Raw genomic sequence first — 11767 nt, 5'->3', positions numbered from 1 at the left:
AAATATAGAAGCTGCCACAGTGAGTTACAGTTTACTACTGGAGCGGAACCTGCACCTATCAGTTATATAGCATTATGACCTGGTCAAGTGAATGACACAGATTATCTCCTTATCATGCCACCTGTCTGTGGGTGGCATATGCAAACACGATTTTCTCAAAACGCATGCGTTAGAACAAGAACCAGGAAAGATTAGAAAGCGGAAGGACTCAAGTGACTCTGACAAAAGCCAGACTGGGTCAGAGCATCTCCACAACTGTTGCTCTTCTGGGTTACACCAGCATGCAAGGGACACCCCCTCGCCATTGCCACTGGGGTGTTCTTGGTCTGCAGCGATGCTCAGGTGCTGATGAGCATCAAAGGAACGTCCACATGAACGTCAGGTCACAGGTTTCCCATAAGAACATTTACACAGTAACAAGATTATCACTGTTATTCACTTCACCGCTTGGTGGTTTTAATGTTATGGCTGTATATTATTGTAGTACAATATTTACCTTAAAAACGACTGTAAGCATTAAAAGTGAAATAACAAAATCATCAAGCACACAAATAGACTTGTTAATATTTCTAAATACTACCCCCCCCCCCCCCCCCCCCTTTTAAATTGCATAATGCCGTGGGCCAAAAATTCAGTTAAATTCAGTTTTATTTATACAGCATCATTAACAATACCAGTTGTCTCAAGACACTTGGGTCAAGACAGCCCAGACAGAGCCCGAAATACTCAGAGCAAGCAGGAATGCAAAGATGGAAAGGGGGGAAAAAAAAAATACTTTTTAAGAGGAAGAAACCATGAGCAAGTTTATGTGCAGGCCTATGCAAAATGAGCTGCTACAACCTTTACTATGTTTACCTTTACTAATAACAGTAAATTTATGATTAATAAAAGCAAAACTAAAAAAGTGACTGATTGATTTAATATCTTTTTTTATTATTATTATTATTATTTACAAGATTCATAACAGCCATCACACTAAAATCAAACACCAAAAACAGATTAGATCTGCAGACCTGTTCACAGAGCATTATTCCTCCTTAACTGGGATCAGTGCAACAACTGGAAGAAGGATGCCACACCTCGAGCTCCTGCAAGCCAGAAACGGAATTAGTTCATTATCTATTTCTATTTTCCAAAATGTGCTAAAACAGAATAAAATAACACCTGTTAGGGTTTGATGTTTCTCTCAGTATTGGAGATACCCCTTCAGCTGTTTGGGGATGAGCTCCATTGGATTATTTTACTTTGAAGCATCAAACAAGTAAAAGATTTTTACATCTTAAGATTTGTTATATTCAAGGGTCCTCTCATGCAATCAGGTTTTCACAAGTAGTTTCTGCAGCATGTGAGATCAATGAATTCTCAGTCGTACTGGGAAAAACTAAAAGCTCTGAATGTGCCACACCCAAAGGTGCTCTTGCCGTCTGTGCGTACGTGCACCAGATGGCAAATTTGGCTGTGATCGACTCTCATGTTCCCCATTGTTTTGTAATTGCTGCTGTGCAGGCGGTTTGGAGAGTCCTTTGCAGAAAGACGTGTTTTCATTTCAAAAGGTTGCATACACTTAGATTGCTCTCTAGTGGTGAATGTGTGGATCTCAGTGAACGTTAGCTATCAAGTGCTGGCCTGTCACCTTTATCAAGAGCCACAGAAGTCCAGAGACATGCATACAAAGTCTTTATTTATTGCTTTCAAGATCATGCCCATAACAATTTTCAGTTAGAATTAAAATCAGGTGTCATTTGAAATTCTATAAACATTAATGAGATTAAAATCTATCAAATAGTTTTGCTCAACATTAGGATGACAGCACTTAAAATCTCGTTAGGCTTCTGTTGAGTCACATGATGATTTTACGGCAATATCAAACATTAACTAATCTCGTAGCATACACATTAGGAAGTGCTTTATCTGGTTAATCAACTGAGTGCACTGCACACTTAAGACATATTAGTTTTCTTTGAAGTATTCGTTGTACATGGTGCTTTGTAAAAGTGATTTATATGTTCATATGAGGTCAAAGGTAAAAGTGGAATCTTTTAGCATATTCCATTCTTTGAACTGTGGGAGAGAGGAGTGAAGGATTGTCTCTAAAGATACCTAAGTACAAAATAGTGAGCATGAGAACTGAGACATGCAGATCATGTGTCTCTTTTCTTACAGTACACTGAGAAGTCTTTGCCAGTCCATGAGGATCTCTACGGTGCCACTGGAATCTTTTGTGCAGAGGAAAAAATATTACTGACCAAAACGTAAACCTGTAACATTTGGAGTGCTGCCGGTTCAGTGGAGACAAACAGGGACACTTCCTTCCTGCAAGTATCTAAGCACATCAAGTAAATTTGCCACAACATCTAAGAGGTGGATTCTCCAAATCACAAAAGAGGAGCATGAAACTGAAAACAGAAACAACTGGTCCCATTCAAACTACTGGTGGGTGGAATGCAAGTTGGACCTGAGGATTAAATTCATGCATGGTCAGATTTATGACCTTTAAGCACAGCTGTAACACAGATGTATCTCTACTGTGTGACATGAAGCATATTTATGTACTATAGGTGCATAGAGTGAACTCTAGAACGAATACAATCCTACAGATGACTATATAAAAAGTATAAAAATGTCAAAGCGTGTGTCCTGCACTACTTTCAAATATGTCCTTCAGTTATAGTTCATTCTGGTGTATGAAACTAAATCTCAAGTGCATATAACACATTCAGAAGAGCAGACTCCCTCAAACGTTCATCTTTAAGCTGACTTCAAAGCCTTCTTTCTGTGAGCTCACTCTGACCCACTTTAGCTGCAGCATTATTCCTCTGAGGTAAAGGCACCGGGCTCCTGACCCTCTGGAGGCCCCCGCAGGGCATTGTGAGGCTGAGCCACAGGAAAACCCCTGAGCTTCTCTTGCAGACTACCTAGAGCCAGCCTCATTTGGTCTTCAGCCCCCTGCAGAGATTTCAGCTCCATGGTATAAAAGATGTACAGTAGAAAAGTGGTGAGCAGGATGGCGAAGCACAGCGCGGCCAGCAGGTAGAAGGACGTACGAGGGAAAGGCTGTTCTGTTCCCAGAGCCAGCCAGGGCACCGCTGCGATGGCCAACTCCAAGAACAGCAGAGCCAAACCCATCACCCCAGTGCGTGCTGCTGTGTAGCGCATCCTCTCAGCACAGTGAATGCCCACTTTGACTTCTGTGCGGGCCTCGGTCACAATATCAACCAACTCGGCCAGCTTTCCTGAAGCAATGAAAAAGAGAAGAGACAAACAAGCAGTGAAAACCTTGAAAGGTCTGAAGTGTGACAGTCTGACAGTAACACGAGCAGCTCTGTGGAGCTCCACAAGCCCCAGATTCAGACAGGATTAATATTAAAACACAGCATTAAATATTTACTACACTCTTCATTAATTTAGCTCATTATTCCGGAAAGCTTTTGTTACAGCACCTTACCTTGAATAGACATGGACACGGAATGAAAAGAGACACACCTGAAGCTGGCAATGCAACAGCCCATTTGATGACCGTTTCTAAAGTATGGCTTTCCCAATAACTAAAAGTTTTTCATCAATATTAGTTCCCATATACACTGCTGGGCCAAAAAAATTAAAAATCGCCACCTGGATTTAACTAAGCACATAGGTACAAGCCTCCTATTGGATGTTTACTGCATGGGTGATTATCTTTCGGCTGGCAACAAGTTATTCAACCCCAACTGATGCAATGAGTAGCTTCTCATTTCTTAAACAATCATGTCGAAAGACACATCCTGTGGTCGTGGAAAAGATGTTAATGTTTGAGAAGGGTCAAATCATTGGCATGCATCAAGCAGAGAAAACATCTAAGGAGATTGTAGAAACTACTACAATTGGGTTAAGAACTGTCCAACGCATTATTAAAAACTGGAAGGATAGTGGAGAACCATTGTCTACGAGGATGAAATGTGGTCGGAAAAAAAATCCTGATTGATCATGATCGGCGATCACTTAAACGTTTGGTGAAATCAAATTGAAGAAAAACAACAGTAGAACTCAGGGCTATGTTTAATAGTGAAAGTAAGAGCATTTCCACACGTACAAGGGGTTAGGGTACAAGGGAACTCAAGGGATTGGGACTGAACAGCTGTGTAGCCTTAAGAAAACCACTAATCAGTGAGGCTAACTGGAAACAAAGGCTTCAATTTGCTAGGGAGCATTGGACTCTGGAGCAATGGAAGAAGGCCATGTGGTCTCATGAGTCCAGATCTACCCTGTTCCAGAGTGATGGGGGCATCAGGGTAAGGAGAGAGGCAGATGCACCCATCATGTCTAGTACCTACTGTACAAGCCTGTGGGGGCAGTGCTATGATCTGGGGTTGCTGCAGTTGCTCAGGTCTAGGTTCAGCAACATCATGTGCCCAAAGAATGAGGTCAGCTGACTACCTGAATAAACTGAATGACCAGGTTATTCCATCAATGGATTTTTTTCTTCCCTGATGTTCACGGGCATATTCCAAGATGACAATGTCAGGATTCATGGGGCTCAAATTGTGAAAGAGTGGTTCAGGGAGCATGAGACATCAGGGATTGGCCACCACAGAGTCCAGACCTTAACCCCACTGAGAATCTTTGGGATGTGATGGAAAAGGCTTTGCACAGTGGTCAGACTCTCCCATCATCAATATAAGATCTTGGTGAAAAATGAATGCAACACTGGATGGAAATAAACCTTGTGACATTGCAGAAGTTTACAGAAACAACGCCACAGCGAATGCGTGTTGTAATCAAAGCCAAAGGCGATATATTAGAGTCTGTGACCTTTTTTTTGGTGGTGACTTTTTTGGCCAGGCAGTGCATATTCATATGTTGGAGTTAAAATCATCATTCAAATTACCCACAGACTATACAGAAGGCTGAAATCAGTGACCACCACTGTTCTCTATACTAAAAAGTCATTCATTTGAAGTACAAATACCTGCAGCAGAGTCCTGACTCTTTGATTGTCCGTCACCTCCAGTGTCAGCTGGGATGTGGGATTCTAGCCTTAGTTCAGCAGTGAGAGCCTCGTGGTCAGAGTACGGGTGAGGATAGCCATCAACAGAGCCTTTGGTTGTACTCATGAAATCACAATGAATATCGCTTTTGGAAGAACCCTGGGGAGAACAAAAAGGCAAATGTGCTTTAGGAGTTAAACAAACTCATCTCATGACTCCAAAAACTTGCTTTGGACACGCAGAGATACAACACAGCAGGTGTGATGACCCATAGCTTTCGCCCACCTTGAAGAGGATGTAGTCAATCCGAATCCCCTTCTCAAAGGGGACGAGCTCCTTTTTACTGATAAAAGGGTTGTCTGCTATTAAAGTGATCCCATTCTCACATCCCTGCAACAGAAGTGACTTGTTTTAATTTAATGTACATGAAGCCACCAAGTAACAGGAAGTAACTTTTGTTTTTGCTTCCATTTCTGTGAACTATGATGACATTTTGTTTTCTATATCAGATCATGAGATTATATGGCCACAATGACACTTGGCTTTGTAAAATTTGCTGAGCTGCTTCGTTCCCAAACCCAGAAGGCGTTTCTATGTTTAGCTGCTTGCAATTATCAAGAAAAGGCCAAGTAAAACAGGTCTTTCATTTAATAACTATCACTGTTTCATTTCATGCCTCACATTTATTTTGCAACTAATCATGTTAACTATGGACAAATATGTGATTAACTGCAATTATATATTTGAATCGATCTACAGCCCTATTACTAATGAATATTTAAATTGTGTTTCACTCTCGGTACGTACATCAAATTTAGCAGTTTCTAAATAAGAGTCTCGCAGTCCAGTGTAAGACCTCAGCAGTCTGTTGCCGAGATCCTGAGGGTGCATGTTGAGGTCACCACCGAGAATGACCACATCTGCTCCAGCAGAGGTGTGCCTAAAAAACAAATTATTTAACGATGACGCACCTTAAAAAAAAGGAACATTAAACTTTACTGTAATCATTATTTGTTGCTGATTAAAAGCACGATCACAAAATGTCATGCGTTAAACATTTACCAACTACATGTAAACCAGTTGGATTCACAAGAGAAAAATATGCAAACACACTCTAGTCTAAACAAATAATGTCTTCTATGAGCAAAACACACAAGCAAAAACACACTACCGAATGAACTGCTGCAGCTCCCAGGCCTGAACCACCCTGTGAGGTAGATAGCAGTCCTTCTCTCTGCAGTACTCTGCATGCAGCTAAAGTCGATACACAGGGACAACAGCACACTGATCAATAACAGATTTCTATAAGCAGGTAGGTGGCGAGAACTGATTTCATGAAACCATACATGAGTGAGATAGACGTTTGCAGTCAGGCTCCCGAGATTTACGACGGCCATCCCAACAGCTTTACCTCCAAACCAGTCTCCATGATGAGCCTGAATAAAAGGCAGAATGTCACAAATGAATGACGACATGAGACAGAAGGTGGCAGGCTGCAAAGAGATGGTTTATGCTAAGGTAAGATATAGAAGCAGTGGCAGTGAATCCGACTGTGTTGTGTTGTTTTGTCGTTATTACTGATGAGCTTTTCGTGCCTGCCTTAAAATTTGCTCTTTTACGCTATAGTGCGCCCACTCCACTACATTTCAGAACAAAATATCGTAATAATTTAATCTGATAATCACAATTCTTAGTTCTTCAGCTTATTTATTTAATTCCTTTAAAGGTACAGACACACAAAACTAATGTCAAAGAACTACATGCTACAAAGGCAGTGACGTTGCCTGTATCTGGGCCAAAAAGCTGCACTCGAACACACCGCAGAGACTACAGCCAACAGCCAACAGGCATATGTTCTGCATGAAAAGAAATACCTCTTCCAAAGCAAAGGAAGAGCTACAGTTAGCAGAGACAAATCACGCTCAGTGTGTGACAGCCTTAAATAACATGTATACATAGCATTACTATTTTTGTCACTGTAATTACGCTCAAGTCCCTATGGCAAGACACTGAGCAAAGTGTGTCTGGTAACTTCTGGCAGTAAACAGTTTACTGTTCAACTGTTTACTCAAAAAATGCTGCTCACTAATGCATGCGTGATAATTTGGTAATATATTTACAATGAAAGGCATCTGGCATAAACAGGGGCTTTTGCTATTGATAATCACAATGTTATACTTTCACTAACCTTTCCTCTTTTGTACAAAAACACTAATTTGGGTGTTTCAAGCACTCCAGACTTACCATATAAGGGTAACCATTCAGTGAGTAGCGAAAAAGAAACGTATCTTGGATTCTGTGTTTGGAGAAAAGGGCCAGTCCGCTGCCTATGACTCCACTGCAGAAAGAGAGCAAAAGCTAAACGTGAGCACATGTTTGTAAGGAACTCACAATCCTGGCTCCCACGTAGATCTACATTATGCTACTGCAAGTTCATTTTATCTGTGGGAGACATGAGAAGTCGGCTACTAAAAAAAAAGACATTTTTGTGAGATATAGAAGGGATTAAAAAGGCACGACTTTGGTATCGTGGTCATAAAGAATTAAGAAGGTTAAGTTAATCCTCAAGATTAATTTTGCAGACAAATGAACGCCATGCCAGTACATTTTTTTGACATCAGGACAGTTCAGAGTTTTGAAGACATAATGATGACTTTTTTTTCATGAATTTTAAAAGCAGCTAAAGACAAGTCTGGCAGAGAATAGAAACATTACCTTTTGAAGTAATGAGAGTGGGGATGACAGCAAGCAAGTTTCTTCTTCAAGTAGAGATAGTCTTTCTCACTCCACACCTGAATAAAATAATCTAAATGTCACTTAAAAATTAGATTATCATTCGTAATTAGTACTATTCATGTCAGTCAACATGGAAATTCACCAAATTTAACTAATTAGACGAGTGACTGTTCAAGTTTGTGAAACTTTTTCCCACCAACCTCTTGAAGTAAGACAATATCATGTTCTTCCTTACACAACATTTCCCCAATCATGACATAGCGCTGAGGACAATGTTTGCTTAGATAGCGGATCCCCCTACAAAAAGAAACATAGTTTGTACAGTATAGTTATTTTTTTTTCATAACACACCAAGTCAAAAATATGTTCAGTAAGAATCTCTACAAACACAGTCACTGACCAGCAGTTCAGAGAGAAGACTCGCATATTGATAAGATCTGTGCTAGCCATGCTGGCAGATCAGTGGCTCTGTTGTCGTGACGGTGGAGTTTCAGATTAGACGGCTCAGGTCAGGTTCAGGTGATCCTAATGTAGACATAGAAATGATAGTTAGATGTTGTCTGAGATGCATTGGCGTTATTGTTAGGTGGCATTTTCTACGTGCATAAAAAAGTGCAGTTAATTTTTGCTTTATGCACGGGGGGTGCAAGGGAGTTCATTGCTTGCTCTTAGCCATGGACACAGGGGCCGAATCAGTGATCTTATAGTCCCAAAGCTGTTTTACTTACCACTAGTCAAAAATATACACACATAAGAACTGAAATAAAATAGGATTAATTCATCTAGGAGAGAAATATTGTACTGTTTACGTCACTGCGTTCATATGAAAGCTGCAGCAGATTTTCGCACAACACATATAAAACCAAAGGTGCTCAAAAAATAAGATGCGTCACAAATTTAATTACCCAACAGACTCTCAGCCCTCAGTTAAGTCATCACATAATAAAATACAGAAATTAATCCGTACAAATAAGAATAAACCAGAGCCTTTGTCTCTTATCAGCAATATTTTAGGACAACAAACCACAATGTTTTGTGATTTTAGGTGGATTTTTATTGATTTTTAATTATTTGATAATAGAGGGCGACAGGAACAGATGAAAAGTAAGAGGAGGAGGTGAAAAAGAGGGTTAACAGAGGTAAGGTAGAGAGATGATACCTAGGGGAGAGAGGTGGAGGATAGAGAGGTGCTGACAAAGGAGAAGCAGAATCAGAATACTTTATTAATCCTTCATACAAATTTTATTTTTTTATATCAGATAATGAGATACGTGGCCACGACGACACTCGGCTTTACAAAATTTGCTGAGCTACTTCCTTCCCAAACCCAGAACACGTTTCTAAATCCTGTTTAGCAGCTTGCAAGGCTCTACTATCTGTGCTGTTCTGTCTATCGCTGTCATCATGCTCCACATTTCAGCATCAAGGCAAAATGACAAAATGTAAAAACAGTAAAAAGTAACAAGAAAAGGAGAGGTAAAACAGGTGGAGGAAATCATTTAAAGATGGGGAGGAGTGGAGGGAGGATGGAGAGAAGGGGTGGTGAGGGTGGGGAATAAGGTGGAGGATTGAGAGGTGAAAATGGGGAGAACACGGGTGGGGATGAAATGGAGAAACGGTGGAGAAAGAACGAAGAGGAGGGAGCTACTGTTGACAAATCATTCTTGCCTTCTTCTCTTTCTTTGCCTCTGCAAAGTCTTTCGTCTTTCCCTCCATTTGTATCTAATATCTTCTTCTTCTATACTTGTCCTCCAGATGTTTCTGTGCCTTGTCCATTTTATATTCTTCTCTAATCCTTATACCTGTCCTCAAAAGCTTTCCTTTCCTCCTCAGATTCTTTCTTTTGCTGCTCCATTTTGTTATTCTCCTCATTTGATACCATGTTTCTCTCCTTCAGTTGTTTATTTTCTTCATTGATTTTCTTTTCTTCCTTCTGCTTTTCCCTTTGTCTTAAATGTATTCTTCTCCTTCTCCAGTTCTTCCGTCTTCCAGCGTCGTTTTCTTCTCTTCGACATTTTCTCTCTCGGCCAACCCGCTTTCCATCTTCTCCTCCAGGGCGCTGTATTTTAGCATCCAGGCCTCATCTTTTTGAAGACTTTCACTGAGTCTAACAAAGAGACTCCATTTATCCTCGATGACTTCCTGAATTTTGTGGTCTCTCCTTCAACTCCAGCTGGTACTCATTGGAGTAATTCTCGGCCTGTAAACAGGCTTTGTACTTCAGCCGGTTACTCTCTCGTTTCCGCTGAGAGATGTTTGAACGACTTCTCATACTCCTCCAGAAGTTTCTCCTGCTTGCATATTGTTTTCTGGACTGCATGCGGTTGCTCCCAAAGATTGTTGTTGTAGTTTTCCGATCCGTTTCTGGCCTGCTTTGACTGGTGACTGACATTTTGTGACTGACAAAGTTTGATTGTACCTTGCTACAATCATTGATGACAACTGACCCATAAACACTGCTTACAAAACCCACTCTGGGATCATGAGCACTGGCCACAAAAGCCCTGCTGGGTCCAGGAGTCTCACCTTCGCATGCCCAGCTGGGTCCAGAAGCCTCGCTCTCAGGCGCCCAGCTGGGTCGGGGAACATTGCCTTCGGATACAGCTCTGCTGCCATGACCACTGGGCACGAATGCACCTCTAGGTCTCAAGGCGAGAACCAAAATTAACCTTAACAACTGCACAATAAGCAACAAAGGTTCAGACCTCAGTACTCCATTTTTGGATTAAAAACGTATTAAACTTTTCTAATTAATAAAACTAAATGAATCTGAACAGACCATGTGATATTGTACTCTGTATATTGTGAAATGTGTGTAAATTTGTCTTTGTGGACAGTTTTTTACACTGATTGCATCTGTACAGCTGTAAATATCTGTGTTAAACAGTGTGATATGAACTAAGCTGACCCAGGCCGGCCCCACCATGTCACGCAGGAGGCCAATTCTGCAGAGTTTATTTCTCTTCACAGGAGACAAAGTAATGAGGCAGTTACAGTCGCTGCTTTCTACTGGGAGAACAACAATACACCGCTCCCAAACAGTGCTGACATTGCTCTGTTCTGCCTGGAAAGTAAAGGGAGGGAGCAGCATTGAAGCAGAAAAAAAAATCAAGGGGTCAGAGTCTACGGTGCTTTTCTGCAGGAAAAATTGTGTGAAAGGTGACCTCATAAGTAAAATAAATAAATGTTCAAAAGCAGGGCTGGACTATTGTCAATAAACTCCCTGTACCTAGATAATGCACATATATGCATTGTTAGGATAATAAATACAGCTGTATAGCTAGAGTAACGTTAGCATGAACTCAGAGGATTAAGTTTTTGCCAAGTTAAACACTTACACTACTGAATACATTAACACCATGAAGGCTTAATTAGTGTGAATTTCAGCGACACGGTGGGAGAACACCGTCGCACAGTTGGCTTATAAAATGAAAGCTTTAATCTCTGGCAGGTAACGGTAGTTACGAAGCTAAACGATTCTCGCTAGCTGTTTAGCTAGTCTTTGCAGCCGTGACGCTGGCCCCGGTGTCCGTTGACTGGTCACCGGTTTATTCATTAATTTGACTTACCTCGCGAACCTGTTGACGTCAGCTGAAGTTAACGGAGACCGTTGATGTGCACGGCGTTGTCGTAATGCTAGTCTTGGCCGAAGACCCAAAAACACTTCCTGTTAGCGTGGCAGCTAACAATTACGGCAGCCCAAGTTAATTATTATCAAGCAAATACATTGTCCAGTCGGTCAGCATCTCAGATAATGAGCACTGACTTCGTTGCGCAGGCCGTTTCCATTGCTACGTGCATTTCCTGTCGGCGTAAAGTCAGCTGGGTTAAAAATAATTGTTACGACCTCCGGTTGTGTTTTTCCCCTCAAAATAAAACTAGAACTTCTGTTTGCGTTTCTGCGACACGATACGTTGACAGCATGTGTATAATCACATTTCAATGACAATGTAGTAAGAATTCCAAAATAGTCAGTTCTAAGTTAAAAAACACACTTTTATTTATTTTATTTTATTAGGGCTTCGGTTCCGGCTTGAGGCAACAACGCATCATGGGAAGTGAAGTTC

At 41.0% G+C, this 11767-nt stretch overlaps 1 protein-coding gene across 1 annotated transcript; it reads right to left on the bottom strand.

Annotated features, from left to right (window-relative positions):
* Positions 1–1666: 1666 nt before the first annotated feature.
* smpd2b (sphingomyelin phosphodiesterase 2b) lies at positions 1667–11482 on the bottom strand. Its single transcript, XM_084542998.1, has 11 exons — positions 11270–11482; positions 8101–8225; positions 7901–7997; positions 7680–7756; positions 7209–7302; positions 6311–6400; positions 6136–6218; positions 5772–5904; positions 5250–5354; positions 4946–5123; positions 1667–3233 (listed from the first exon to the last, which is right to left on the bottom strand). The coding sequence occupies exons 2-11, from the start codon at positions 8148–8150 to the stop codon at positions 2809–2811; spliced, it is 1332 nt and encodes a 443-aa protein (XP_084399124.1). The 5' UTR covers positions 8151–8225; positions 11270–11482; the 3' UTR covers positions 1667–2808.
* Positions 11483–11767: the final 285 nt, after the last annotated feature.

This window comes from Chelon labrosus (assembly GCF_963514085.1).
Source record: "Chelon labrosus genome assembly, chromosome: 4".
Lineage (NCBI taxonomy): Eukaryota > Metazoa > Chordata > Actinopteri > Mugiliformes > Mugilidae > Chelon > Chelon labrosus.
This window is presented reverse-complemented; position numbering and strand designations above follow the sequence as displayed.